This window comes from Natator depressus, chromosome 7, assembly GCF_965152275.1.
Source record: "Natator depressus isolate rNatDep1 chromosome 7, rNatDep2.hap1, whole genome shotgun sequence".
NCBI lineage: Eukaryota > Metazoa > Chordata > Testudines > Cheloniidae > Natator > Natator depressus.
Window position 1 is genome coordinate 108,906,780 of NC_134240.1, and position 27,739 is coordinate 108,934,518.

The window sequence follows — 27,739 nt, forward strand, 5'->3', positions numbered from 1 at the left end:
TTTGAACTAAAGCTAATCAATATGTGGTGACAATGGAGAGGAAAGTGTCATTTAGTGCAACCTTGGAATAAGTGCAATATACTGTGCAATGCTGACAAATGGCATGGTTTGTAAACATACACGTTCTTTTACATCTTTAAATTATCAAAATTAAAAATTTGTGGGACTGTTTTCTAGCATATAAATTCTCCCCGGGTTTTAATACACTTTCAAATTGATTTAAAGAGCTCTGCTGACACCTGTTTGAACGGAGTTCTCAAATGTTTAAGTGGTTATAGAAGAAATTACAGTTATTTCTTGTAAAAGGGAAAATTTCAGAACAACAGGGACTTACTTCATTAGATGGAGTTACTCTGAATTTTCAAAAAACATTTAGTGTACCCTTTCATGCCACAGAGTTATTTTTAATTCTCTCATTTGTTTAGTTACTGCTCTTGGACTCCCTCAAAAGATTCCTGATATTATGTTATTAAACAAGGGGCCGTTTGGAAACTACAGCTGTTCACCCTGCAATCAGCCATTTTATGGGGAAAAATGAGCTGTTTTTCCATGCTCATAGTTTTTGACCCCTCCCACATGGCACTGTCCATCCTAATGAGCTGAATATTCTTGCTCTTCAGTTATATAACAAATATGGAAACGATGAAACCCATCTGTGTAATTTGTTCATGAATTTGGCATTAAGTTCAAGTAAGTGTACTAAGTTTTGTGTGTGTAGAACAGCCTTGTTACAAGCAAGAAGTCTTCACCTTACCTGCTCAAGATGTCTGTAAATAACATAAAATGCCCCAAATCTTCTTTTATGTACCCTAGCTGTCATTTCGCAGGCCCTTGTCAACTTATCCCGAGTAAAGACCATAGTTTTGAGCCTTAGGTGTGTATTAACAGACCTAATTTTTACCAATGAATTATCAACTCCATAAAACTGGAGGAAGCTGGAAGGCTGGAGTAGAAGTATATTAAAACAAAACACACTTAAAAGCCTGACTTTCCCTCTCCAGCTTGCTACTACAAAACACATTGTGCTGATGGTATTTTGTGACCCACAGGCTGATAAATTATGGTTATTGTTCCTACCCTGGATACTCTGAAACATCCTGATGACTCTGTTGCGACATTTGGATTCTGTTTTGTCATCTCTGGGACTAGCTTTTTTTTTTCAGATACAAAGCAGTATTGTGAAGTGATTGTTCTTTAAACAGTTGTTTCTGGTTGCTTTCTGTTTGTTGTTTACACCTACAGCCCTTGTAAGTGTTTGGGAAGGGATCCAGGCATTGTACAAAGTCTTTCACCCAAGCAATCCCCCGTCTGTGCAAACTGGACAGGAATGAGTTAGACACTTTATTATGAATGAAGGAAAGAGCTTGTTTCTGGCCAAGTCCGGAGGCACCGTGGAGAGTGCAGGCCTACATGTCCCTCTGCAACTTGGGCCTTTTCTAAACTCATTGGCTGAGAAAGTGAAAGGTCGGAGATGCTGAACAGTGCTCCCTGCTCCACTGAGACCTCCTGTTTCTCCTTTCCAACACTCTGGTGCCAAACCCTTCCCTGCTCCAAAAAAACAGGAGAATAAATTAAACCATGGGCTGTAAATTACACTCAGCAATTGGAGTAATAATCTGATTGAATGGAGACAGGTTCCACCCTAGCAAGCCCCTCTCTCTTGTCAAGTTGAACATTAACAAGCTGGCCAGGCCTGAGATAAGGGAAAGACTATTTCTCCACCACGCAGCTCTTTTTCCCCTGGTGGAATGCTGGTGGCAACAGATTAACAGGTCACCGGACTGGGTCTGAGAATTGCTGCCAATTACCTTGTCTGTGCTTGTTGCACTGCAGTCTAATGGCATCATTTAACATGCACTTTTCCTCCAACACCCCAGCTGCTGACACCCTATAAAAGCTTGATTGATAGATACGGGTGTGTACACACACACTCGAAAAGAACTCATCACTGAGTAGTCAAACAATCTTCTCCCACCACTTTCTCTGCCCCCCTCTCCATCCAGGACAGTATAATCAGGTTTATAGAAAGACTATTTGTTCAGGGTTCTTAAAAACCTCATTATCACGCTTTCAACCTGTTCAAACAACGAATCAGTGGCAGATAAATTTGGAGCCAGTTTATAGAATATCTCTCTCCCTCCCACCCCTTTTCTCTCGTTTGGAAATGAACCCTCCTCTGGTCTAACCCCGTTTCCAACTTCAAATTAAAGGCCCTTTTCCCTCTGCTCTCCTCTCACCTACATTCTGTGTTAATAAATCAGCACCAAATCAGGGTCGGCTACAAGCCTCAATGAGTGTAGCCTGTGTTTTCCCCCTAGATAACAATTATGGAGAGAAACATCTGAATAAACACAAGCTCGTTTCCTTACAGAATTGACAGCCCTTCCACTGGAGCTGTTTTAAATTATTTGACGCCACTTTTTTGTTGTGGGTTCTCCCCTCCCCCTAGAAATCCATAATTACGGTCATTTACCAAACTGAATCAGAAACGTCCCAGCGAAGGGGGACGCTCTTGCCAAAGAGCGCGGATCCTGCAGATCCTGCAGACGAGCCCTGCTCTTCCCTTCGCCCCCCGCAGCACCTCGCTTTCCAAAGGCTAGCTTGGCTCCAACCTTCCTCGGGCTCGTGGGAAATAAACATGCTGGTTTCAGCGGGAGGCTGCTGCCCGCGATGTCTTGTGCTGATGTACTGATGGGGAGGGGAGCTGTCGGCACGAAGCAGAGGCAGCGTTTTCGCTGCAGAGGGGGGATCGCTTGATGCGATCGGGCCCTGCGTGAGGACAGACCCACAGGGTGAGTTAGGGGTAGGTAGGGCGCTGGGGGAGTGAGCCTGGGGGAGTCCAGGACAGGGGAGCAGAGCTTCACCAAAGCTGCCCACGCGGTGCTGAAGCAATGGAAAGGGCAATTCAGCTCATCCTCCCCCCTCCCCCCCCCAGTCAAGCGCACACTCTCCCCCAGCCGCCATCATCTCCCGGCCCAAACCTCTGAGTGTCCCCCACCACCCACGTGCAGCCGCTAATCTCCAGGTTGGAGGCGCTGTAGAGCAGGGGAAGAGCCAGTCGGCTCCCTCCCAGGGGCAGACTCAGGGCCGCTGCCACAGGCTCGGGGACCGCCGTTAGTTGGCGCGCACCACTTCAGGGGAAAGTACTGCGCGTTTCTAGGGGCGTCGGCGTGTGTTGTTTTCAAATCCACTTAGTCCCGAGCTAAACAGGCAGATCCGCCCAGGTAGGTCCCAGGCGTGATGGGGCTGAAGCGCAGGTGTAAGGAGAAAGCTCGGGAGCGGGTGTATTCCCCAGGGGCTGTCCTAGTTAAAGAGCTGCGGTATTTCCAACTCCTCGTTTTCTTGCAGGTACCCTGCCGTCCGGGGCTTTGCGCCTGGGAAAGCAGGGCCATGTTAACGAGAGCGAGAAACCTTCTTGGGCACCCACAATGATCAAAAGAAGGAGCTCGGGAAACCTCCTGTAGGAATCGTTCATGTTAAACGGTGCCACTACCCCCGAGCGTTCAAGAGTCGCTCCCAATTAAACTGGTGTAAATGTTTCCTTTTACTCCTCTTTCGTTTAAATACCGGGAGAGGGGGGTGCTTTATGGTCGGACCAAAGAACTCCGGCTCCCATCTCTGGGATGATTATTTTGATCCTGGGGTGTATCCCTAGGCTGCCCATTGAGATCAAAGAGCACATTATTGTGAGTGTCCCCGAAGAAGCTCTCCACATAATGAGTAAAGCGTCAAGGCGCCGCAGAGCGAAGGGCTGTGCCCTGCTAAATGGGGGATGCACACATCGGCAGCCTTGCTCCTGCTCCGGAATGCATTACGTTCATTTTCTGCCTTTCTGGAGATCGCTTTTTTCCCCCTCCCACCTTTGTTGCCGCCCAAATATTGAAACAGTTCCTGCCAAAGAATGGACTACACAATAAGAAGCCACAGATAAACCTTTGAGTGTAGAAGTTCAAATGATCCCAATTAACTACATCCCCAGAGCTATGGAAGGGGGGAAGGCGGACAATCTCCTTGTGGAGTTGCCTTGAGAACTTCAGAGATGACATGTTTTATAGGGATCTTCCTGGGAGCCCCCCAAATCATAAAACCCCCTCGTGTTCAGTTTCTTTTATATTTAGAGAAGAGAGTCTATATATTCCCGCAAATCAGCTGCTTCTATTCCCAGATTAACGGAGTTTACGGTCAGAAAGGACCCTTGTGATCATTTCGTCTGAACTCCTGCTCAGCACGGGGCAGAGAATTTCACCTACTAAGCCCTGTCTAGACTAGAACCCAATCGTTTTTGGCGGAACCAGAGCACACGTCTACGTAACGCCCAATGGAGAATGAAGTGAATCAACAGTAGAACAGCAATGAACAGAGAGAGGGGACTCAGCAGGGTCATCAAGCTTCCCAAGGGGAAAAACGTGACTTACAACTGGGAGAGGTGCAGGTCTATTTCTTCCCCTGCCCCTGTATGTAAGAAGTGGTGCAAACAACGCTGGCTGGATGGGAGCTATCGCGGTGACCTCTCCAGCCCGAGCGTTTGCTGCAGGTGAAGAATGACATGCAATACCAGAGGAGGGGAAGTCATACTGCAGGAAACTTTGATCTGCAGTTGTAATAGTTACCATGGCAATGTGTGGTTTCAGAGTAGCAGCCGTGTTAGTCTGCATTGGCGAAAAGAAAAGGAGTACCTGTGGCACCTTAGAGTACTTGTGGCAATGTGTGTGTGTGGTTAACACAAGCAGAATTTAAGATGATCCCAAGAGAAGGCAAATGCATATGAAAGTCCATGGTGGGGAAGCCTATTTCGCCAGGGGCTGGAGGGATTTGCACAAGGGCCAATCCTGCCCGCCTTTGCAAGTGAGTAGTTGCCAATGGGGAAAGGCTAGCAGGATCAGGCCCCAGTGCAGTGCTCTGGTGATATCACAGAAGAAGCTGAGGTGCACAGAGTCGATTTCCTTGCACCTTGATTCTAACAGCTCGCTTTTTAAAAAAGTAAATGCCCTGCTCTGAGCCAAATCTAGCTCCCCTTGAAGTCAATGTGACTCCAGCTGCAGAAGAATCGGACCCAGTGGCGTTTGTACAAGAACTATATCAGAGAGTGAGAGAGAGAGAATAGCCTAGAGCTTAAATGTGCCGAATAAAGAAACCCACGTGCTTCCTGAACAAGAAAACGGACCGTTTCTAAAATAGGGTGGCGGTACTGCAAATAAACACCCGATATTTTGAAAAATGTAGTCATGCATTGTACAGGTAACATACAGAAAGTAACCACGATCTCTCTTGACTGGATACTTCTCATTCCTGACTCTCTTTCGTTCTTTATACGGTCTTTGTTAAGAGCCTGCATTGTGCTAGGGGCTGTACGAAATAGTTCACAGTGTACTACCCGCCCCAAACACACTCACACATACACAGTTTCAGCAGAATATTACAGAACAATACTAACTTACACCTTTCCCGGAGCTTCCCTAACTTTTTAATTACTTAGCTCACGAGCCTTCATCATATTCCCTGTGTCCCAGTGTTTCGCATTTTGTCACACTGCGACCTTAAAGTGACCTTCCAAACAAACAAACAAACAAAATGCCTGCTTGACATTTTTAGCAAAGAGTTGACTTTCTAATATTTTGCCAGTGAAAGTAATCTTGTTCTTGTGAAAGGATTAGTTTAAAAATATGGCCATTACGTTTTCAATATTCCGCATCTTTTTTTTTTTTTCATTCTTGTTTTTCACAGAAGAAAATCTAACCCACTAAAGAATAGTCATGGTTCGTATATTATGAACGCCTTCAAAGAGTCACCAAATGTTATGACAGTGAAGCGGTGAATATGACACGACAGGAAACCTGGCTGTCACAGGTTTACAATCTAACCTGAGTTCCAAACATCTCGTAACAGTACATATCACATCCAGAACCCCAATATGCCACGCAAAATAACTACGATGATCTAGATTATGAATGAGATCATAGAGGAGTTTATCTAGGAAGATCTCATTCTTGCAGCCCGCAAGAATGCACTTTCTTCCCTGGCTCTGAAAGCAACTTGCTGATCTAATGACAAAATAATAATCACATTTGTATTCTTTCTGCATTCTCCACTGTCCGGCCTTAGGTGGAAAGTCAGGACTTTATGGATTCGGTGTACACAGCAAAATCACAAAAAGGTTGTTCAAACAATGTCAAGGCTATGAATGAAACCCACGAAAGCAAGAAAATTCTGACACTTCTTACTTCTTTGGTGTTTAGATAGACAAATACATTAGATTTACCCACTGTTTCCAGCTCATTCAGTGTCTGACAACTAAATTTCACATTATATCTAAATGATCTGTGCAGGCTGAGGTCACCTATCAGATGTATCTGACATTATTTTGAAATGCAACCTTCGATTTATTTTGACTTTTTATATGCCAAAAGAGAGCCAGGTAGATCGAGAACGCCATTAATAGAATGATTTGCTCCCTTGATTCTCATTGGCTCTGAATGGGATTCTTTAGAATGTTTCAGAGAGTGTTATTATTTTATTATTATATTACAGACGATACAGACCTAGGCTTTGGGAAAGTGCTAGCGATGTGTAGGCAGTACATTTTAAATAAAAATAAAGTTGCCTGCTTTTGCAATCCAGTAGCAGAAGCCCGTTTGAAGTCAAGGCAGTTTATGCTTTTATTTTAGAGCTAACCGAGTGGAATTCTTTCCAGAGTTAAAATTCACCAACTAGATTTTTAAAATCGAAAATGAGGGTGTGAGGAGTGCTTTTGGACTGAGATCGTCTTTGCCAAATGTTTGCCCTGAACACATTTTAGGGCAAGGTTTTAAACTCCTGATGGAGGTTTACTCACACACCAATGATTACTTAAAAAAACATTAAGGGTCCAGTTTAAACCAACAAAAGCCAGGAAATTCAGATTTAGGGATGAAGCTCAATCCTTAGCTTTCCACATTGTTCATAGGTCTTCTGTATGCACACATCCGCTGCTGAACCTAAACAGTGAGTGGCAACCTTTTTAGTTTAGCATGTCCTTGCTTTTTGACAGTTTAATTCCACCCTTTAATATTCAAACCTTTCGTTTTTTTAATCTTACGTGTTATTTTCATAAGGGATGGAATATTTCATGAAATGGCATAAAGACTCGACATCAATTTTCCAAAGCAGAATCACTGAGGAGTGGCCACTCTCCAAAATTATATCTCTATATATTCCCCCTAAATACTTGAGGCGTTTGACCTCATTTTCAAATAATCGCTTGACAAACATAATTTGTGAACAAATCCTTTTAAGTTTTATGCTCCAGTGCAAAAATAAAAGCATCTAAAAGAGGATAACCTCTGCTATGACTAATTAGTGGGCAAAGAAGAGAGAAATCTGTCGAGTGCCAAGTATCAGCCCCTCGGAAAGTTTTCTTTTAACAGTAAGGCTCATATCACCTGAATCCCAGCACAAAAAAGACCCGTGGGCACTGATGCTTGTCCAGTAACATCTAAACATTCTCTTAAATTCTTCAGCGTCCTTCCCATTTCAAAGTTATTCTCTTGGTAGTTTCATTGCACTGGTGAAAAAGCCAACAGGGCTTTACAATAAAGTAGCAGTGCTCTACAATAAAGTACAGAACCGTGGGGTGGGGGGAAGGGTTGAAACGTGTAGGGTATTTGTGGAAAAGGGTGTTATTTAAGACATCAAAAAGAAAAGGCATGATGGGATGGACACTACCTTCCAATGCTTTTTACACGGCTGGTGACAAAAACCCAGGACATGCAGTGAATGCATAATTACCCCCAACCGAAAATTCCCTATCTAATTTGATATTTGGTGCTCCGCAGAAGCTAGCCTTCGTAAATAATATACAAAGTAAGAAACCTAATCCAGCGGGCTAGAATGATTAATTCATCATTATGCGAGCTAATTGGAAGGTGATTATATGGTAATTGCTCATTAGTGGTGTATATTTATCGCTGTACCTTATGTCAAGGCCATGGGAATTGTGTGGAGTCTGTTCTCTCGTTTCAAGGATCAGTTTCAGAAGCAGGAGCGAAGCAGGCTAGATCAAGTTCTTCCTGACGTCAGGTCCAGCGAATGCAACGGAGCCCTGGACTATAAATATGAGTCGGGTTCCCCTGGATCGGGATGGGTTAGAGTTAGGGGCGGCGATGCGATTGGCGGAAGGGCTGAGGGCGCAGCGGTCCAAGGTCCAACCTTGCATGGCCCATTGGGGTCTAAGTGTTGGCAGGGGGCAAAAGGCCTCTCTCTAAGGGAGAGAGGGAGGGAGTAGCTAGTCAGGGGTCTGTCCCGCTGGAGAGAAAGAAAAAGGTGATCGCTACCGAGGGGAGACGGAGGGGCAGAGGAGGGAAGGCGCATTTTAAACGACCAGCCCAAGGGATGGGAAAGGGTGTTAATGGGGCTCTCTCTTTCTCTCTCACACACACCCCCCCAGGCACCTGCGAATAGGAACAGCTCTCTGAGGACTTGGGTGACAGGAATGTACAGTGCTGCTGGATCGGTGTGGTTGAAACTCTGTGTGTGTGTGTGTGTGTGTGTGTGTGTGTGTGTGTGTGTAAGTGAGAGAGATGATGCACAAAGTAATTGTTATGACTGAAGGTCTAGGAGATCCTAGCTAATTTTCAGAACCTTTCTAGCCTTTCTTAGACATGGGCTCCCCTGTTTCTTGTTTTAAAAACTAATACTGAACAAAAGAAAAAAAAACAAGAGCAAAATAAATCTCGTGCTGACTCGGACGGGGGCTGGGTGATATTTGGCCAGCGGCTTTCTCCTGGGAGCGCTGGTGGACCCCAAAGCGTTGGGAACCGCTCGGGTTTCTAACTGCGCCGGTGTTAGTGCGATCACTCCCCTCCCCTCGGCTGTGCACACGAGAGACTGCATTAGGCTCGTTCGTTTAGCTGGAGCTGGGGAAAGAAGGAGCCCGGGTCACTAAAGCCGCGTGTGCGTGGGGCTGTGCGAGGGAAGATTGAATTCAGAGGAGGTGTAAATAACACCAGCCTCTTTGCCACCTTCTCCTCCACCCCTGAGGTTAGAATTTTCCAGGTGAGTTTACCACGGCGGCACGGGGCTTGGAAGTCCTTGGAAGGAGGCGATGGACGGCTTCAGCAAGGAGGAAAGAAAGCGCCGGGAAGGGGTTCCCCGAAATCCCCACCCAGGGCAGCAGCATGGGGAGCGGGTGAACTCGTTCCACGCCAAGGTGCGGAGCTGCGGGGCCCGCCCAGGCTCGCTAACTTCTGACCTCTCGTTTCCCCGGAGGCGGCTGCAACAGGCGATCATTACAAAGGGCCAATTTAAAAAAAAAAGCGAGCGAGAGAAGATGCTGATGAATCGACCCTTTCGCTTTCAAGTGTGACAGGGCCTGGGTTTTAATGGCTGAGAGGGTCCCACCAGGGGAAGGTATCGCAAGGAGCAAGGTTACGGCTAGGGGTCAGTAGGTTCTCTAAACTCCCACTTCCAGCTCACAGCGGGGACTATTTGGAGAAGTAAATCAATTGATATATTAGCTCTAAGTGGTTATGAAACAGTGGTGCAGAGGGAGCAGGGGATGGGAAAGATCCCGCTTATCAGGGAATCGGATCTAGATGGAACTGCCATTTCTCTTCCATTTCCTACTAGCCAGGCGGGGACTTTTTGCTAATTTCCGTCAAATTCTGCGAAGTGACAAAGCTGTCCATCAACCGGGGGAGGGGGAAGATAAACAGCGCTTAAATGAAACACAAAACGCAACTGCAGCTCCCAGGGCAGCAGCTTTCCCCTTGCGCAGCGCTCTGGGCATTTCTGCTGCCCGCCGCGCGCAGGGGCGAGTTGCAAAGGGGAAATCTCACACACGTCACCTGAACCGACGTGGGCTCACAATACAGCCGAGGCCCGGCTTTTGGTCTACGGAACCGTCGGGGTTAAACAAAAAACAAGGGGCCAGCTTCTGACAGCAGTGACACCGGTGCAAATCTGATCCCGGAGTGAGCCCAACGAAGAGAACCAAGAGTGACTCCGGATTTACACTGGTGCAACTGAGACCAGAATCTGACCCAAAACCTCTTCTCCCAAAAAGCTCTGAGCAGCTTGCATGGCACCTTCAAATTCCTGCTGCAAACTATCTGCTGAGCTCCTTCGAGCAACCGAAGAAATATATGCCTTGGGACTGACAGAGTTTCGGATCTAGACCAGCAGCTCCGGCCATTAGACGAGGTTTGCAGAGCCTTAATTTTTTAAAAAAAGTGTGTAGTAATCTCGATTGCCTGCAAAACCCACAAACCACGGCCGTGTCCGCACCCTGCGAACTGAGCTTGCCCTGAAATCACACGGACAAGGTTAGCTTCCTGTGCGCTGGGAGTTCTCCCTGGAGCACGAATGGACACGTGCACATGGGAGAAGGAAGGGCCGTGCCTGCTTAGCTCTGTGGTCAAGTATCATCCCGAAATATTTCCAGACCGATCTATTTCCCCCGCACACACCTGACCAAATCACCGCCAGCGCTCGGAAACAACCTTCCCTGTAGCCTTTCTTAAAATATTATTTTATTTGTCTCTCTAGACTTTGACACCTTGGTATGGAATTCAAGGGGTTTTTTTCCCAAATGATCAGGGCTAAACACAGAACAAATGTTGCACTTGAACCGATTTGGGAAGCCGTAAAAAAAAATCCTCCAAAGTTTCTATTTCGCCAACACGATCCCCTTCCCACGGCCATTTAATATAAAATATATTTTTAAAAGCCCGGTCGGATAGCATCTCCCAAATATTTATATTTCAACGTTGCCTGGCACCCAGCGTCCACATTGGACTCGCTAATCCTGCCACTTTAAATAGATGAATTAATAAAGCAAATGAGGGTCTAATAAGCTGACTGTCCTGCCTATTGAGGCAGGGGGAGAGAGACTAGAAAGTGCGCCAAATTTGTTTGCAGTGGATCAAGGCTAGCCGCCTTTGCTTCACTTTCTTTATCTTAATTCCGACTTGAAAAGATATAATTATCTAGTTTGAACAGAGCTGCTATCAAATCCTTCTTTAGGCAGGGAAGGGAAAAGCTGGAGTGGATTGCAGTGTTCTGAGCCGCTCGGTGCTGCCTGAGATAGTGAGTAATGAAGTTGTGGAGTCCTGAGATACAAAGGGCATTAACCTCATTAGCATGAAACCTTTTCTTCTAACCATTGTGGGACCCTTTCAGACTCCTAATCCCCCCTATTTTCAAAGCTTGGTTTGTAATAAAGCTTTTAGGGTTTTTTTTTCAAAGCTAATGGCATTCTCTGAAGATTTTATTGCTGTTACGTTACATAGGACGCTTAAATTTTCTCTCTCTCCCTCTCTCTCTCTTTCCTTGCAGTGGAAAAAAATATATATATAGCTCCTGCAGAAATAAGCCTTTTATCAAGATGGGAAACAATTTATAGAAAGGCCCAAGTCTGCTGTTTAACTGCGATCTGTTTAATGTTGGCACATTTGCATGGGTTTGAAGTAGAACTCAAGCGAAGTTGGGCGAGTTTGAGGTGACAAAGGCGCCCGGATTCATTTCAGGATCCGTGCAACCAGCTGTTTAGGTGGGGAAACGTAGAGAGAAGTTTACTTGGGGAACAGCTTCGCTAAATAATGATCTTGGGTTAGATATAGGGAACTGCATTGCGACATAAATCTCACCGCCTCTGGGCCTCTAATATTTGTAGCTGCTCTGAATGGAAAGTCACCATTACTGAATAAAGAGCAGCGATGTTTAAAAATAAGATTGGACTTTTTTTTTTTTAAATGACATAGTACCCTATCGCGCCAACACGTGCATGGAATGTCTAATCTTAAATTTTCAAGGCAGGATGTTTAACAAAGCTCGTATTTTCGCGATGCATTGTAACTTCGCCTTATCACAGTGTAAAGGGTAGTCAGATTGTCCTAAATTATGTCCAACTAGCCCCCCTGGACCCACGGATTAAGAGATTAAAGGAGACCACTGGGCAATGCCTCCTCTTTCCCCTTCATATTCCTGGTATGATAATTGCCTAAACTGATTTGCACTTTCACAAAAGCTTGCAGGATTCTTTGTAGCTCGAACAGAGCAGACGAGGTTTCTCTATCAATGGAAATAAAACTGATTAATGCAGTCTATCAGGCTAAGGAGCAAATGAAGCATGAACAAACAACTGTGTACCCCCAGAAAACCAGCTAGTTTCCTCAAGGATTGGTTGCAACTCCCCCTCCCCCATGCGTCCCCCAACACACATACTTTAATGTTTGAGTTTTAACGTTTTCCCCAAAATCACTCCCCGCGACAAACATACGACCCGCCAAACGGTCACTGTATACATCTCGCGTGTCCTCATTTTCAAAACTAAAAAAAAAAAAAAACCCTAACTTTTTTAAAAATCAGAAATCCCGCAACAAAAAAAATAATTAGCGGATTCTCCTGTGTTGGCTGCAATTGGCTACATTATTTATCTCTTGCCCTTTCTGTATTAGAAAAAAAAAAGTGGTTCTCATCTCTGGGTTATTTTGTTTTAAACGTTCTATTGATAAGCGACTGAATTAATGAATAAAAGGCCAGTCAGTGCACCGCGTATGATGAATGGTTCATTGGTGCGGAAATTGACAGGAATGTTTAGGGTGTGAAGTCACTACAGTAACAAAAAATGGAAAATAAAAGGGGGGGGGAAACGAACTTCCAAGGTTCAAAAAAACGTGGAAAAATATTGCTTAAAAATTTAGGGCATATGGATAAATCTTTATTGACAAAATATTGACAATGACATACTTCTTGGAAGTATATAGTGTGTTAGAATTCTAACAAATTAAACACAAAACACAAAAATATTTACATTCTGGTATAGAAGACATTAAGGAAACATTTGTCACTTTTTTTTAGTAGCTCTATAATCTTGGAATATTATAAGCTCAGTGCTTGAAACTTGCCTCCAATGAAGACGGCCATTTAGAACCCATCCTTTACACAGAGTCCTCTACACGGCTACTGCCAGGTTTGGAAGTTTGGCCAATTAGGGACCCTCTCATCAAACGTGGTCATTGGATTTAAACAAAAAATTAAGCTTCATAATGGGACTATTATATTTTAAATGATTTTTTTTTTCGCTGCAGCAAAAGTCAAACCCATCCCCACCCCATCCCACCGTGTTGTCCATTTGGGAGGAACACTATGGTTACTGCTACTTCATTTAGCTTTCACAATCACTTTGACGCCAGAAGTTATCATAAAATGTTTACAGACGGCACATTTCTCGTAATATAAAATTAAAAAGCACACAGAACCTGTCTCAAAGGGGAAACAAATGACAATCCATTTCTGTCTTTAGGAACTGGTTTTGCCCACTGGGCTTTTACACATGCAATTCAAGTTTCTGAAACAGGTGTGGTTCTGGGCTGTGTATGGAATTCTCTTTTAAAGACTGGACAAACCGTGAAGTGCAATATGTCCTGTTACGGGGGGGTTTCTCTCTCTCTCTCTCTCTCTCTCTCTCTCTCTCTCTCGTTATTTTGTTTTTAAAAGTGGACTGCGAGAAACGGAATACCTGTCAATCACCTTGTCTCGGTGGTTTGGCTTTGATTGACAGATCCCCCCTTTGCCAGACTTGTGCCAGCAGTGCCACATTTTGGATCTTTCGCTCGCTCGCTCTCAGCTGCCTCCTAGACGAGAATTGCATTTTGATGAAGCCTTTATGTATCTTCCCTGCAACGCCGCTTTCTTGTGTGTGATCCTTTTAACACTTTTTTGTTTGGTTGGCTGAATGTCCAAGTGCCAGTTTTTAATCGTCTGAAGTGACGTCTATTTCTTCTGGACTGGCTTGTTTCGTGGCAATTCTCCACCGGTTAATGTGATGAGTCCCTTTTTTCTTCTGTTGTGAGTCTGAACCTTCCTCTTCCAACTTTTGTCGCTTGAACTTTGTCCTTCTGTTCTGAAACCATACTTTTACCTGCAGATGAGAAACAAAGTTGGGGATTACTTGGCTGGTTTCCCTTTAACACTCCAGAAAATTGGTGAGCTCATTACAGTGGTTCCCTTTGAAGATTTCTGTCCCCATTAAGGAATCTTGTCTGGGGAAAAAATCTAGGTCTATTTTCTTTCTCTATTTTCTCAAGGGGTTGAAGAAATCTGTTTGGAAGGGGGTCCGGAACTCTGCGTCTGCATATGTGTGTGTACATATATATACAGCTTGCGTATACATAGAGACAGACACTTGGGTGGATACAGTTTGTCTGTCTATATAGGGTGATATATAACGAGAAAGTGTGCACATCCATACACACACACAATGTATGACTACATGCACGTATATAGACCACACACACACACATATACTCTCTCTAAACACACATACGCTCTGCATAATACGCGTGAGTTTTCTATACTCTGCATTACACATGAAATATCTAATTTGGAAAAACGACTAATAAATTCTACAACCAATTGCACATAATCTTTCAAAAGAACCAACTACTCCAGTCACAATCCAAACAAATCATCGGCCCTTCTATTTTGTAAGTGTGTAGTAGTATTCAACATCTGGGAAGTGATCCCTTAAACTGCAATACATTTGTTTAATGTAGGCCCCTTGGAACAGAGTCTTGGATAGATCGGTTTAATCGCATTTTGGAGGAGGGGGGGTGAACCTGTATTATAGCATCGACTGTTCTTTAACATTCTGGACCAGCTGAACCTTGGAGTAACTATTCTGACAGTGCAACGGTTCAAACTCCCTTCAAAATGATATTAATTAAAAAGAAGAGATGGCGATCCTTTTAAAATCCCACTAGGGCCTTTACTTTCCCAGGGGAGGAGGGGAACAGGATTCTGAGCATTATAGAGGCGTCTCCTTGAGAACATTCCTCCCCCTCCTCGCCAAAAAACCCCTAGCAAACATTACAAACCCATTTTACACAGCAGTTGTTTGTGCCAGTGGCGTCCAGAAGCGATCGTATTAAAGCGAACCCTTCAAGTGCCATAAAAAAAATGCCTCTCTGAAATGTGTTCAGAGTGGAATAAATCTGACTTAAATATACACCAGATTACTTCAGTCATTTAATTACAGATAGTATTGATTCAGAAGTTTATCTCGAGAGCTGGCCACACTCCTTGGAGTGGCCAAAGGTAAACACGGGTGGGTTTTTTTTAAAGCAGTTCAGACTCTGGTTCTGTCTGAAAGTGCCTGATAAAGGCCCTAGCAAAGTGGGAGGGGGGGGGAACGGGAGCATTTTAATAAGCTGGTTTAACCCGCTTCGCTGGCTCTTCAGAACAGAGCTACTACCATGCCAGGCACACATCTCTGCTGCATTTTCATATTCTCCAAAAGTCTCCCATTAAAAAGCTGAGCGGGGAACAAGGGGTGAGTTTAATTTGCTTTTAGTTTGCTAATTGAAGGGGAGGACGGTTCATTTCTGCCCGCTGATCTCCAAAAGGGAGCTCGTTTGTAGGGAACGAGGGGTTTGACATCTGGACAAAAGACCCCAACCAGCTTCGGAATCAAGCAGGACAAAGACCACCTTAAATACAGCTTTCCAGTGGAAATAAGCCGGTGACCGGCCCCTTGTTCGGAGAACCTCATAAAAGTGGCGATCCCTTTTTATTGTTTTGTTAGGGAGACTTTTTAAAACAAAAGCGCCAACCTCTTTATTGCTTCCCCCCGAAAAGGAAAAAAAAAGTGTTACAACTTAATCCGCACAGAGAGCGTTACTGTTTACTGGGAACTTTGAACTAGGCTGCGACTGGAGATGGGTCCCCCCCCCCCCTTAGATACAGTGCCACATACTGCAGCAGAGACAATCCCCTCCGCAACTCCTCACTGTGGGTCTCCCGAACACCCCCGCCCCAAGAAAAACCAACTCTAGCCTGACACTAACAAAACCGCGTGAAAGGTAAGAGACCTGAGCAGCAGAGTTCCGAAGAAACTGAAAATCTCTATCTAAATAACCCATCTGGCTTTAAACACACGCCTTAGACAGTTCACATGCATCCTAAATACGAAATGGCTCATCCACACCATAAACTCTTGCGGCTGGATCGTTAAGAAGCCTCTGAAGTACAATTAGCCTTGTATTTGCTTCAAGAACCCAATATGATCTGTCTTGACAATTCTAAAACAATTCAATTATTCCAATCTGTTTCCTTCCAACATCTTTGATGCAAGCCCAGACCATTCAGACTGACTGAAACAATCTGTCTGTGGTGCCGTCCGAGGCACTGCTCGCTTTGCACCCATACAACGTAAGGCAGAGTTGTAATTGTCACTTGAAATATACAGATCAGCTAAACAAAAATATCCCGCATTAAAATTCTGGACCTCAGCCGACACAGAGAGATATAATTAAAGTCATTTGGGTTAGTAAGATGTCTGTGTTTAATTTTTATCTTTATGTCTCCGCAAGTAAAATATCCCAATTTTGCAGGAGCTCTATACAGGGATAGAAAATTCGCCTTATAAACTATGTCTCTTTCCTTAAAATAAACAGTTTTTAACCCAAATGTTACTCAAATTGGCACGAAAAACCCACATTGACCAAGAAGTTGTCCTTTGAAAATGCAAATCGAGATTTTTAATATTAACAGCGATGTAGTCATTCATTTATCATCTTCACGTATTATCTATACAGCGAGCATTTAGAACTGAATGATCACAGATAACTCACAGGGGAAAAAATAACTATGGTTTACTTTGGACATTATTCATAATAATAATTGTGACCCCTGTAATTTTTAAGGAAGGTGGGTTGTTTTAATAAATAGGACGTATTTTATATTAACCAGGCAGTGGAAAGGCAGACTGAGCTAGAAATACACCGCCCCCCTCCCCATTTATATTAGATATGAATCCCTACATTTGCAGAAAAATTGTATATCTTTTACTCCGCACCTTGGAGTTTGGCAGCGTATTTTGTTAGTTACATTATTAGACCTCACATTCCGGCCCCAGAAACTTCCCATCTGTGCCCTTACCTGAGTTTCCGTGAGGCTGAGGCTGTGTGCCAATTGTTTCCTTTCTGCTCCTACTACGTAGTGATTCTTTTCAAAAGCATGCTCCAGTCTCAGTAACTGGGATGGCGAGAAAGCTGTACGAATCCGTTTGGGTTTCCTGGCCAGTGCATTGTGCAAGAGGAAGCTCTCTGGGCTGGTTTCATTCCCTGGACAGCAGGGCAAAACAGAGATTAGCAACACACCTTTCCACAAACACACGCCATTCGTATTATTCAGCCCTAGCGTTACTTTCTCACTATTACCCGGCGGAGAAAATTCTTACTCGTTTAAAAAAAAAACCACCTCCTTCTTTATAGATTGTTTTCCCTACCATATAGAAAAAAGGCGAGACTCCAGATCAGCACGCGAAATTAATCAATAAAATAAAATCCACCTTTATGGGTGTATTAAAAACTAATGGATGGAGAAATCACCGCTATCATATCTGTGTTATTTATTGCAGTAGCAGTTAGGAATTCACAATTGGGTGTAGATTAAACCTATGGTTATATTTTAAACCTAATAAGAAAGGCAAACTATTCACAATTCGAGCTGTCCAGCTATTCCAATATTATAGATTCCGCAGATGCGCAAGGGAGTGTGTGGTGATCTCTGTGCATAACTTGGCAGTTTAGAGACAGCCCCGTATTCCTCAGATCTGACCCTGGTTGACCCTCCGAAAACTACATTCCAGAACCCCTTTTTTTGTTTGTTTTGAACGGTATCTTTTAAATAGTTACACACCGTTTATAAGCCGGCACTGCAGCAGACATGCAATGCTAATGCCAGAGAGGGGATGGTGACCCTGAACTCTCTGTTTACCAGCCCCCTTGCGATTGCGGCAGCGGGATTAACACATTTTCATAAAAATAAACACACAAACAACAAACTTTAGGGAGCGTAAATCTGAATACGCGTTTTGCGGGCGTGAAAGGTTGATCGGTTGGTTTGTTTCCCTAAGAAGGATCGCCATTTTCGACTACTGGGAATCGCTTCTTGCAAGGTTACAAAACCAACGAAGAACCAGCTAGGTCCTTTTCAGTTTTCTTTAAAGATCGCCCCATTAGGAGGTTGTGATTTAAACCAGTCTGTGGCATAACACTGGGAAATTTCCGCCCGCTCTTTACCAATCTGCTGATAACCGGGACAAACAATTTGGTCAGCGAAACCTGTAATTTTGTTCTGAGAGGCTATAATCCGTTTTGAACCACTTCTCCCTTTCTTCAGAAAGGCTCTCGCTCTCTGCGGAGGGACATCGGGGGTTGCATTTTGCAGCCTAAAAAAACAGGCTGCTGCTTTCAGAATAAATAAGGTTGTTGTTGTTTTTTTTTAAACGGCTTGAACGTCAAAACACACACACACACACAAAACTGAATGGGACATCGTAGAAAAGAAACCTGATCTTTCTTTGGGTGGGGGGGGGAACAAAGCTGTTAGCAAAGGGTTAAATTAACTGGGGCAAGAGGGGATTTGTTTATTGATTGTGGGCCATAAGCTTTGGTTATTTCCCCTCAACTGGTTATTAGTCACTTGGTGACTGGAAGGACTCTGTGTGAAATTCACCGACCCCCACCCCCCGCAAAAAAACAAAACAAACTTGCTCGCTCTCTTTCTCATCGGCCTTCGTATTATTTTAAGACAATAACCGCTCACTTTGTTTTATTGGTATTATTTTGTTACTGTGAACAATAGGAAGTCGGGGAATTTTTTTTTTTTAAACGGAAACTCTTCGTGGCGCCGGCTCTGCCTTGGCTGCGCTGATCTGGCTTGTCAAGGGAGAAATATACCGAAAATGTGACGAGGTATATTCCGTGTCTGCAACGACGTTTGATGTTCCCCGCAGCCCTGTTTGTTTGGATGTTTCTGGCAGGCCGAGATCCAGAGCGGGAGTGCCACTGGGACGGACGGCCAGCCCTTTGAAAACTTGCGACAGTTTTCGCGGTGATTTTTTTTTTTTAAAAAAACACAACTTTTATGCCTGATCTTTAAACCACTTTAAAACAACTGCTAACCCCCGGCCCTAGCCTGCCCCCCTCCTCCCCCCACCCCCAACCCAGCACACCCCGCTTCCGCTGGCAGCTCCTCCAGTTCGCTAGCGGGGCAAAGAAAAACGAGAGCCGACTTCCCCAACAACGAGCAAACCGGCGCCCACTTTGAGGACTTCAGCGGAGCTCTGACCCTGCCTCCCCTTCTTCGCCTTTTAAAAGGCGTCTTCCGTTCCCCACACCGCAGACCATATACTGGGGTTTGTAGCCGTCAATTTCACTCCCAAGCTTTCCAGACCGCCCCCCCCCCCCAAGCCAGCCCCACCAGGCCAGGGTGTGGGGACAGAATGGATCCGGAGCGCATTGGGCGCGCGGCTGGCAAAGGAAGAGGAGTGGCACGTACCTTGGAACCGGTGGCCCAGATATCGGTATCTGTGTATTAGCCAGGGGTAGAAAGTGGAAGGGTCCCTTTGCTGCGAGGCAAACAGCGGGTGCGGGGAGTGAGAGGAAGGCAGTGGGTGGGCGGCCAAGGCGTGGGGAGGCGGGACGGGGTGCACCGGCACCGCCGGGTTAGGCGGGTGCGAGACGGCCTCCGCAAAGACCAAGTCCGGGTTGGAGTAGACCCCTCTGCCGGTGGAGTGGAAGCCGTTGAGGAAAGGGTTCATCGGGCTGGAGTTGGCATAGCTGAGCGCCGCCGGCCGGATAGGGTCCTCGGAGCGAGACGCGGGCAAGGGGCTGTCTTTGGCCACCAGCGACTCGATGGTGAAACACCGCTTGGGTGTGGGCTGGAACATGCTGCGGCAGCTGGAGTCCCCCGGCCAAAGCTCTGTCTGCCTCTGGTGCACGAGGAGCGGGCTCCGCAGCCCCCCAAGTCCGCCCGGAGCCGGGGAAGTTTGCAGCGGGGAGTGACTTCAGGAGGGCTAGATACACACATAAATAGACAGGGGCTGGAGGAGAGGAGGCGGCGGCAAGCGGCACCCAAAAGGGAGACACACACACACACACACACACACACACACACACCAAAAAAGTTGCCTGGAGAAGTTTCCCTCCTGCGGAAGGCGGCTACTCTACGTCCAAAGACAATCCATGGATGTGATCGGTCCCTTCACAAGTTGTGCAAACGATTTGTTAGTTCATGAGCCTAATTAGTGCTGGGATCACATAAACAGCTTCCTCTGAAGCCTGGTAAATGGCTTGATGATTGGTCGCTATTACTCGCCTGGAGGTTGAAAGGGGGAGACTCTTTAAAGTGCGTCAGAGGGGAGGCGAGCTCTGGCGGCTGGGATCCTGGAGGGATGGATCCAGGGCCCGGAACGGAGTGTGTCTCTCTCCACTCACTCCAGCTGGTGTCCCAGCCGGGCTCCTCTCACCGCTCCAGCCGCAGATCCGTCCTTCCCTCCAGCAGCCCAGCCAGATGCAGCTAAGGTAGGCAGGAGCTCAGGGATTTCCCACTTCGAATCCCGGGGCGGGAGGTTACTCCTGATGCTCTAAAATCGGCTGAGTGGATTCGCTCCAATTCAGCCTTTCAGCAGACTGATTGCATGTTCAGCGTTGTGCATCCTGCTAGCCTCACTCGCCCGCCTAGTCTCTCCCCTGATGCAAAGGTGTTTCCAAAATCCGATCTATGGATGCCTTGATCCCCGAGAAGCCGGACAACCATGGGAATGTCAGAGTCCCCCTGGGATGCCCCCACTGGTAGAGGCATTCACTTTTGAAATAATTGTTTGCAACGAAAACGCCTGGGATTTTGGTGTTTTGTTTTGGTTTGTTTGTTTGTTTGAGAGCTTCCTTACGGGCTATTACCTGCTTAGACTCAATCCACCGCGGTGGGCACAAAGGAGAGCACCCCGGAAGATGCTTGCAGTATGCAAACCTAGGACACGCGGGGTTATTGCACGGGGACAGGCGAGCAAGTCAGAAATTCCAGCCCTATCCGTATTTTCGAGATTACCTTTAGGTTTGGGAGTGATTTTAGGGCCGAGTTCTCCCGCTCCTATTGGCTGGTGCTGTAGAATAATTATGATCACATCCTAATACTGCTGGCTGCTGCTTACTGTTTATTGGTAGTTAAGGGTCTATTATCTATTCATCAGCCTCCTATTTTTGCCAATTACATTCTTCTAAAGTGAAGTACCAGCAGGTATTTTGCACATTTACAATTAATGATTAAAAAAAATCGGGTGTACTTTAAATTTATTACGCTGCTGTGTAATTTATCTTAAAGATGCAGAATTGCTCAGATAAATGAGTGTTTCTGTTGAACTAGGGGTTGGAAAAAGCCTTGTAAAAGCAGCCTAACATTTCCTTCTTTTATTTTTCCTTTTTCTTTCTTTAAATACAACTACTCATTTACTCTATTGTGTTAAAATATTTTACAGTCGTCATATAGAAATATCCCTGCTCCTTTCCCCGTAATTAGCAAGCTTAACTCTCTCGCCCTCCTCTTCTCCACTCTCTGTGTTAAGCAGCCGACTCTTCTGCACCCAACGGATCTTTTCAGGAGAATAGCAAATAGGTAGAATTCTGTTACATATATATATGGATTGTGTTACATAAATATGTATACACATAGACACTTGAATATTTATACACATAGATACTTGAATGTTATATATATATATATATATATATAACAAACATTCAAGTATCTATGTGTATAAATATTCAAGCGTCTATGTGTATACATATTTACCAATGTATAATATGTACTGTATAGGTACACACTGTATGTATAATTTAATATCTGGTGTAACAATATTATACACATATATGCCTTTATAAATGTGTTTGACTCTAAAACACACAGTATAGTTTGCATGTCTGTCACACAATTCTACTATTAGAATTTACACCAGTTATGTCAAAGTTACACATATTTGGATAAATCTCTCTCTCACACGTACACACACACCGATGTATATGTGTGTATAGATCATAAGCATGCTGAGCTGCGTTTGTTTCAGAGGTAGATTTTGTTTCTTTCTTAGCCTAGTTGTGGCCCCCTGTGGTCTGTGCCCTTTGAATCACTATCATGTCGTGAGAATGTCTTAACTTTTTTTTTTTTTTTTTTTTTTTTTTGCTCATGGCAGCCAGTCCTCTCTATCTCATAATACAGTGTTATGGTGACTGTTACCGAGATCTGGGTTCCTTTTCTGTTTCTTAAAATCAGTGTCGTTGACAGTGTACGCTAAAGATGACTGTGATTTGTCTGTTTCACCGAACAGGGGTTTGATCATTGTTACTGGGCATGCAAAATAAAAGGGAAACTTCCTCTTGCTCCTAAGAACAACTTTCCTCTGTTTTATGTGTGTGTTTTTAAAGCCGATTCACGTTTACCTGCGTTTTCAGGATGAATCTGCTTTTGACCGCTTTGCCATTCTTCAACTTTAGGTCCTTAGTTCCATCCATCCTGACATAGTCGCGAGGATATTTTGGAAACAGCATCAAAGACATCAGCAGTGTGTGTGTGTGTGTGTGTGTGTGTGTGTGTGCAAAATTCACACACAAAAGAACCCTATCATGAAATATAAATTATCATCGTTATGTTATGAGGAAGAAATGCTATTTAGTTCTAAATTCCTTCCCTAAAGGGGTCCTTTTCTCCGTCGCTCGGCGAAGGAGGCTGGGGCAATCCGCGGTCTATACCTAAAAGAGGAAACCCCAGTTTGTGTGTGTGGGGGGGGGGGGAATCTCCACTTTAAATCCCCGATTTCGTACAGAAAACCTGATTGTCTGGTCCAACAATCCTGAGGTCCAGTTTTCCCTCTCCTTACTCACGCGAGGGGCCTCCTCAGTAGAAAGTCAGTAGGAAGCCTCGGGCGGGTAAAGTCCGCGGGATTTACCCCGGGATAGCGCTGCCAGGTGTGGTTCGCTCGCCCTTAGCAGCTCAGCGTCTTAGTTTTGAGCAGGCCGAAGCTCTGGGTACAGTGTGTCATTTCCATTCTCCCGGCCCCGGCCTCGGAATTGGAGGGCAAGCTGTTCTGAAAGGCCACCGGCCCAGGCCATTATTTATTTGTTTGTTTTGTTTTACTTTGGGGGGGGGGACGGAGGGAGGGACGGAGGAAACCATCGCTAACACTTTCCCCTCCCCACGAATTGTTTACAATCTGGGACTAGTTTCCCCGTTCATAATCCTGGGCTATTCCTCGGTTATCAACGTTTATGGCCCAGAGTGTAGCTGCATAGCTGCAAATAAACACAGGGCGGGTTTCAGATATACACTGTGCATATATGTACACTATGGGCTAGATCAGTTTTGTGTGTATGCGTGTGTTTCTAAGGGCTACATCAAACAGAGAGAGACAGAGAGAGAGAGAGGATAGCGGTAGTCCTTAGAAACGCTTGCTGTGCTTGCTGTGGGTAACTATACCTCTCCTGGTCACATCTCAACTCCTTATAGTGCGGTTCTCTCTGAACTTCTCATATAGAGCTTGTTGCTTCTTGATTGACTAGTCTTGATGTTTTCTTGGCGGAGAAGCACAGAAAATCTGGCATTGGCCCCGTGATAACAATCCACGATTTGCTTAAAATATTCTTTAAAGCAGAATAGCTCGGAGGGAGTGGTGCACTGGATTTGCAATCAAATTACATGTCTGGCCTCAACTGCATTAGCCTTGTGTTTCCGAAGTAATGCTCATCTCTCAGAGCAAGAGACAAAAAGGGGGGCGGGGCGGGGGGAAGGCCTCGGATCTTTGCCCTCTCTGGGCTGTTTTATGAACTGAGACCGGCTGAACGTTAGGAAAGGGGGTCTGGCCCCCCGAGTATGAAGCCAGTTCTTTGTGTTCCCAGCTCAGCCCCTTTGGCGATCCAGGTTTTCCTCCCGAGAGTTAGGCGTCTTTAGCTAGAAGTTTCGGTGACAAAGTAAGTTGGCGGTGGCGGTGGAGGGGAGCGGGCAATTAGTTGGCTAAACACACAACTTAAGTCGGTGATATGAGCCCTAACTATCGATAAATAGATTTAAGCGTGCTCCGAGCCCTTTAAAAGCACATTAAGCGGCGTAATCTATGGTAATTCATGCACCCAGAGCCTGTACCGTGGCAATAATGTAGGAGAGATCACACGGGAAGGGGCCTGTGTCGTGCCGAGGAATAAAAGGGACGAGTTACTTATTAAAGGAGAGACACCGTTTGCAGGGGAAAGTCTAACACGGCCTCCATGGAAATGGAGCTCGGGAGCTGGGCGCTGGCCCCAGTTGCCCTCTCTAGGTCGGTGGGTTTCTGGTTTCAGTCAGCTCGGGTCTCCTGGAGAGATTCACAGCGAGCAGGTGGATTGCGCCGCCAGGGCCCTCCCCAGGTTGGCTGGCAGTTTCCAGGGGCCCTCGGTCCCCGGTGCGTGAGCTCTGCGTTCTGGTGCACAGCGTCTCGGAGCAGAAAAGAAACACGCTGCATCTCCCAGCAGCACCCAAAGTGGAGCCCAGTGCGGTGTGCTGAGGAGCCGCTCCGGTTTGGAGATGAGCTTCCCGTGCTCCCCCACACCCACACACTGTTTGCAATGGGGAGCCATGCCAGAGGCTTTTCTCTTGCTACTTCCCAGGTCTCTGGATGTAAACAAATCACATCCCCTTACATGGTTTTTATGCACAAAGTTCTGTTCTCCTGAACGCTGTTTAGGCCCGTGGAGGGTTATCTGACGACTCTCTGGCTTGACTTCCCAGGCGATTCTGTATTGTGTTTCAGGTAATCGGACAACTCTGTTTAAAAAGGCCTGCTCTGTTGGTTGTGAATATGTAAACAAAATAGTTTGATGCAATGCTAATAAGATCGTTCCACGAAACGGCGGGGCCCTATCCTGTAGTCCTCGCTCCAGCAAAACCCCTATTCCCTTGACTGCTTGATTTCTCCTGAATAAGAACTGCAAAGACCCGGCCCAACCATGGTCCGTCAAACTATCCTGGTGATCTCCATGCGTGCTGGCGAGCAAGGACTGGCGTTTATCGCTGATTTCATGGAAGACACCCTCGTGAATGCGGGAAGTTCCTGACTGCACTGCCGGGGGCAGGTTTCACGAGGGGCAAAGGGTAAAGGGGGTATGTGATGATCTTTGATAGGAGTACGTTGCACATTGAATATTTGCGCCCTGTCAATTCACAGCCACACAAAAAAAGCACGCAAAGCACATCTCATTGCACAGCCAAGCAGAAACATTAGATGCCTTTGTTAACAACAATATGAATAGTAATACACACTAGTGCATAAATGCCTCGCTCAGGATCAGCGCCTCATTGTGCTAGGAACTGTACAAACACACACGCAGGCCCAAGAGCTCGCAGTCTTTAAGAAATCCCATAGAAATGTTTTACAAATCACCTGCCTCTGGATAACATTTGACTTGCGGTTTAAAATGGCATTAGTATCACAGTCAACAACCAGGTTCCCCAGCTTTACAGGGGAATCCATAATCTGCCTTGAGTGCTACCAAACACTAGATGAGGATAGTTTTTTAATGTCAACATATCAGGGCAAATGAGCGGGGGCGGGGGGGAGATCATCATTTTGGTGTGAAAATAAAATGAATAATGAATACAAGCAGCTCACCAACCGAGACTATTTTACAGATGTATTCGGGGCTTAAATTATTTCTAACCTGTGTGTTTATGATCAAGTGTTTAAATGTTAAATAAATACTGTAGGGTGATGGTCAGTCATTGGGCTCTGACAAGCAGCTTGGCCTTCGCCAGTTTTTTAGAATCTGTGTGTATGCAGCGCCACCTACTGGCTGGCTGGTGGGAAAGCGGCGACGGCTATTTACCATCGACCCCCCTCGCCCCCCCCCAAGAGAAATCACGCGTAAAATTTCTGCTGTTTGATTTTAATTGACCACCAACAAAACAGCCTCCCTCCCCCATCATTTTCAAAACACACCCGGATTGATAAGTGGACGTTGCCTTACGAACGTCATCAGATGAATTCTAAAAGCAAATTATTTCCATGTTGGGACTTTTATTTAGTACGACTCTGTCCTAATGACAAAAGTTCAAAAGATATACAAATAGTATAAACATAGTTTTGTTTATAAAGGGCATCTAAAATTTAAAAACACCTTCCAAAATGCGAACGTATTAGATTGACGGAGATATTAGTTTAAAGCGACAATTACCTATGAAAAGATCAGGCGTATATCTAAAGTGTGTAATTTCCACAAGAGACAATGCTTGGCCAGTGGTATATTTCAGATTTTTCATAACTAATTACATAATATTTATGTAAAAAGACAATCGTAGCTGTATTTCTGATTTGGGGGGTGGAGAAAAGGCAGTTTTAAAAATTGTATCTCATCTCTCACATGTCCCGCAGTTGCGGCCTATTTGGGCTCCGGCAGTGTTTGAATACCGATATTGTTTAGCCAGGAAAGTGCCCTGTACCCCTACAACGTTGTATGAAAGAGAATTTACTCATCGTTTCTAGCAGCAGCAAGGCTCCCACCGTTTCCCCCCTAGATTAAAAGGCTCTCTGACTGTCCATCCACTGGGTAACGGATGGAGAGAAGACAGAGATGACAGAGAGCGAGCCAAATCTGCTCTGTAGTGTGTTCCAACCACAGGAGGAGCGCTGTGTGACCCACCAGACCCAACAAATAAATAAATATCAGGGGCAGATTTCCAGGCCAAAAGGAGGGTGCATTTGTGCTGGGATGCTCTGGACACCACATGAGAAAGTTTACTCTGTTTCCTGACTAGGAGACACCGGAGAACATACATTTCTAGAGTAGGAGCGTGAGCGAGAACCTAGTGCACCTGGTACTTATTTTCGTGTGTGGACGGGAATGCATTCAAATACAGAAGCGCATCATTCCCGAAGTAAGGTTACACGCACACAGTCCACCGCAGGGTGAGCTGAACTGATAAATGCCTTTAGGGGCTCGATCCCGGAGTTCTCACTCAGGAAGTCCGCGAGCTCTGTTCCCCTTGTTAATTTCACCTCCTAAGGGGCAGTGCAATGCTGAGCCCTCGCTCTTGATTGAGAGACATGCCTCCTGATTTTTCATTTCTTACAGAGTAATAATTGCCTTATCTCTTCGACTTTGTTCTCCCTCATCCATTGGCATTTCCCATCATTTTCATCCCCTCCCCCTCCCCGGAATACACATTCTCATTGATTTGAATGTACGTAACCTTCTGTTTTGCAAACGACGGGCAGTCCTGTTTTCATGATCTGCGCTGTACAGTGCCATGATTTTATTATTATTATTATTTATTAAAAGTCCCGCGTTGAAATCAATGATTTGGAATGCCCCTTGTCTTTCTGAAGATGGCCATTAATAGCATGTTCCGTTTCTAGGTGAGTCCCGTCTGATTTTTTCAAGAGTTGGAAAGAGACCTTATTTTCCGAACAGACCCGATTTAATTGCATCGATCAGTGAGATCCCTGTGAAAACATTCTCCAGATCACATATGTCATAAGCAGAGCTAAAATCTGAAGCCATACCGCGACCTGCTGAGCTACGCTGTTTGCTGCTGAAGTAATACTCGACTTTTTAATATTAATGGGGCCGTTTTCATTGCTAGCCCCGGGCATCTTCTGTTTAAAGTGACAAAACTGTTAACGCTGTTAATGCCCACACTGGCATGGTTCTCTTTCACTTCCTTGGGAGTTTTGCCGGTGTAAAGAGAGCAGCTTTGTGCGGTAGGGGCTCGCCCATCTCTTCAACCAGCTCCAGTAGTTTGTCGTTGTCATGTGTTTACTAACACCAGCCGCAAATCCCATGCTGGTCCTACCTGAGTCTCTACAGTAGTGTGTGTCTCTTTGACTTCTCCTGCAGGAAGTTCTAACAGAGAAATCCAGCTGTACAGACAGGGCTTACCCGGGCGACAAGGGTCGATC

General features: G+C 45.3%; 1 protein-coding gene and 1 long non-coding RNA gene across 3 annotated transcripts in view; one reads left to right on the forward strand and one right to left on the reverse strand.

Annotated features, from left to right (window-relative positions):
- Positions 1–12,667: 12,667 nt before the first annotated feature.
- EMX2 (empty spiracles homeobox 2) lies at positions 12,668–19,928 on the reverse strand. Of its 2 annotated transcripts, XM_074960036.1 has the most exons (3): positions 19,321–19,900; positions 16,915–17,099; positions 12,684–13,897 (listed from the first exon to the last, which is right to left on the reverse strand). In XM_074960036.1, the coding sequence occupies exons 1-3, from the start codon at positions 19,709–19,711 to the stop codon at positions 13,730–13,732; spliced, it is 744 nt and encodes a 247-aa protein (XP_074816137.1). In that variant the 5' UTR covers positions 19,712–19,900; the 3' UTR covers positions 12,684–13,729. The 2 variants fall into 2 exon arrangements, with proteins under 2 accessions (XP_074816138.1, XP_074816137.1); XM_074960037.1 differs by lacking the exon at positions 16,915–17,099 and having other exon boundaries at positions 12,668–13,897; positions 19,321–19,928.
- Positions 19,929–20,287: 359 nt separating this feature from the next.
- The window catches only part of LOC141991707 (uncharacterized), a 91,793-nt gene continuing 84,341 nt past the window's right edge, over positions 20,288–27,739 (forward strand). The window contains exon 1 of the long non-coding RNA XR_012640440.1: positions 20,288–20,345. This is a non-coding gene — a long non-coding RNA (uncharacterized LOC141991707). The remainder of the gene's footprint in view (positions 20,346–27,739) is intronic.

Bases quoted from the DNA above. Each gene is read 5' to 3' on its own strand.
- EMX2 (XM_074960036.1), bottom strand. From the start codon at position 19,711: ATGTTCCAGCCCACACCCAAGCGGTGTTTCACCATCGAGTCGCTGGTG. The intron at 17,100-19,320 runs GTACGTGCCACT...CCTGCTGTCCAG, and splicing joins TCTGGGCCACCGGTTCCAAG to GGAATGAAACCAGCCCAGAG. The intron at 13,898-16,914 runs GTAAGGGCACAG...TCTCATCTGCAG, and splicing joins TCAGCCTCACGGAAACTCAG to GTAAAAGTATGGTTTCAGAA.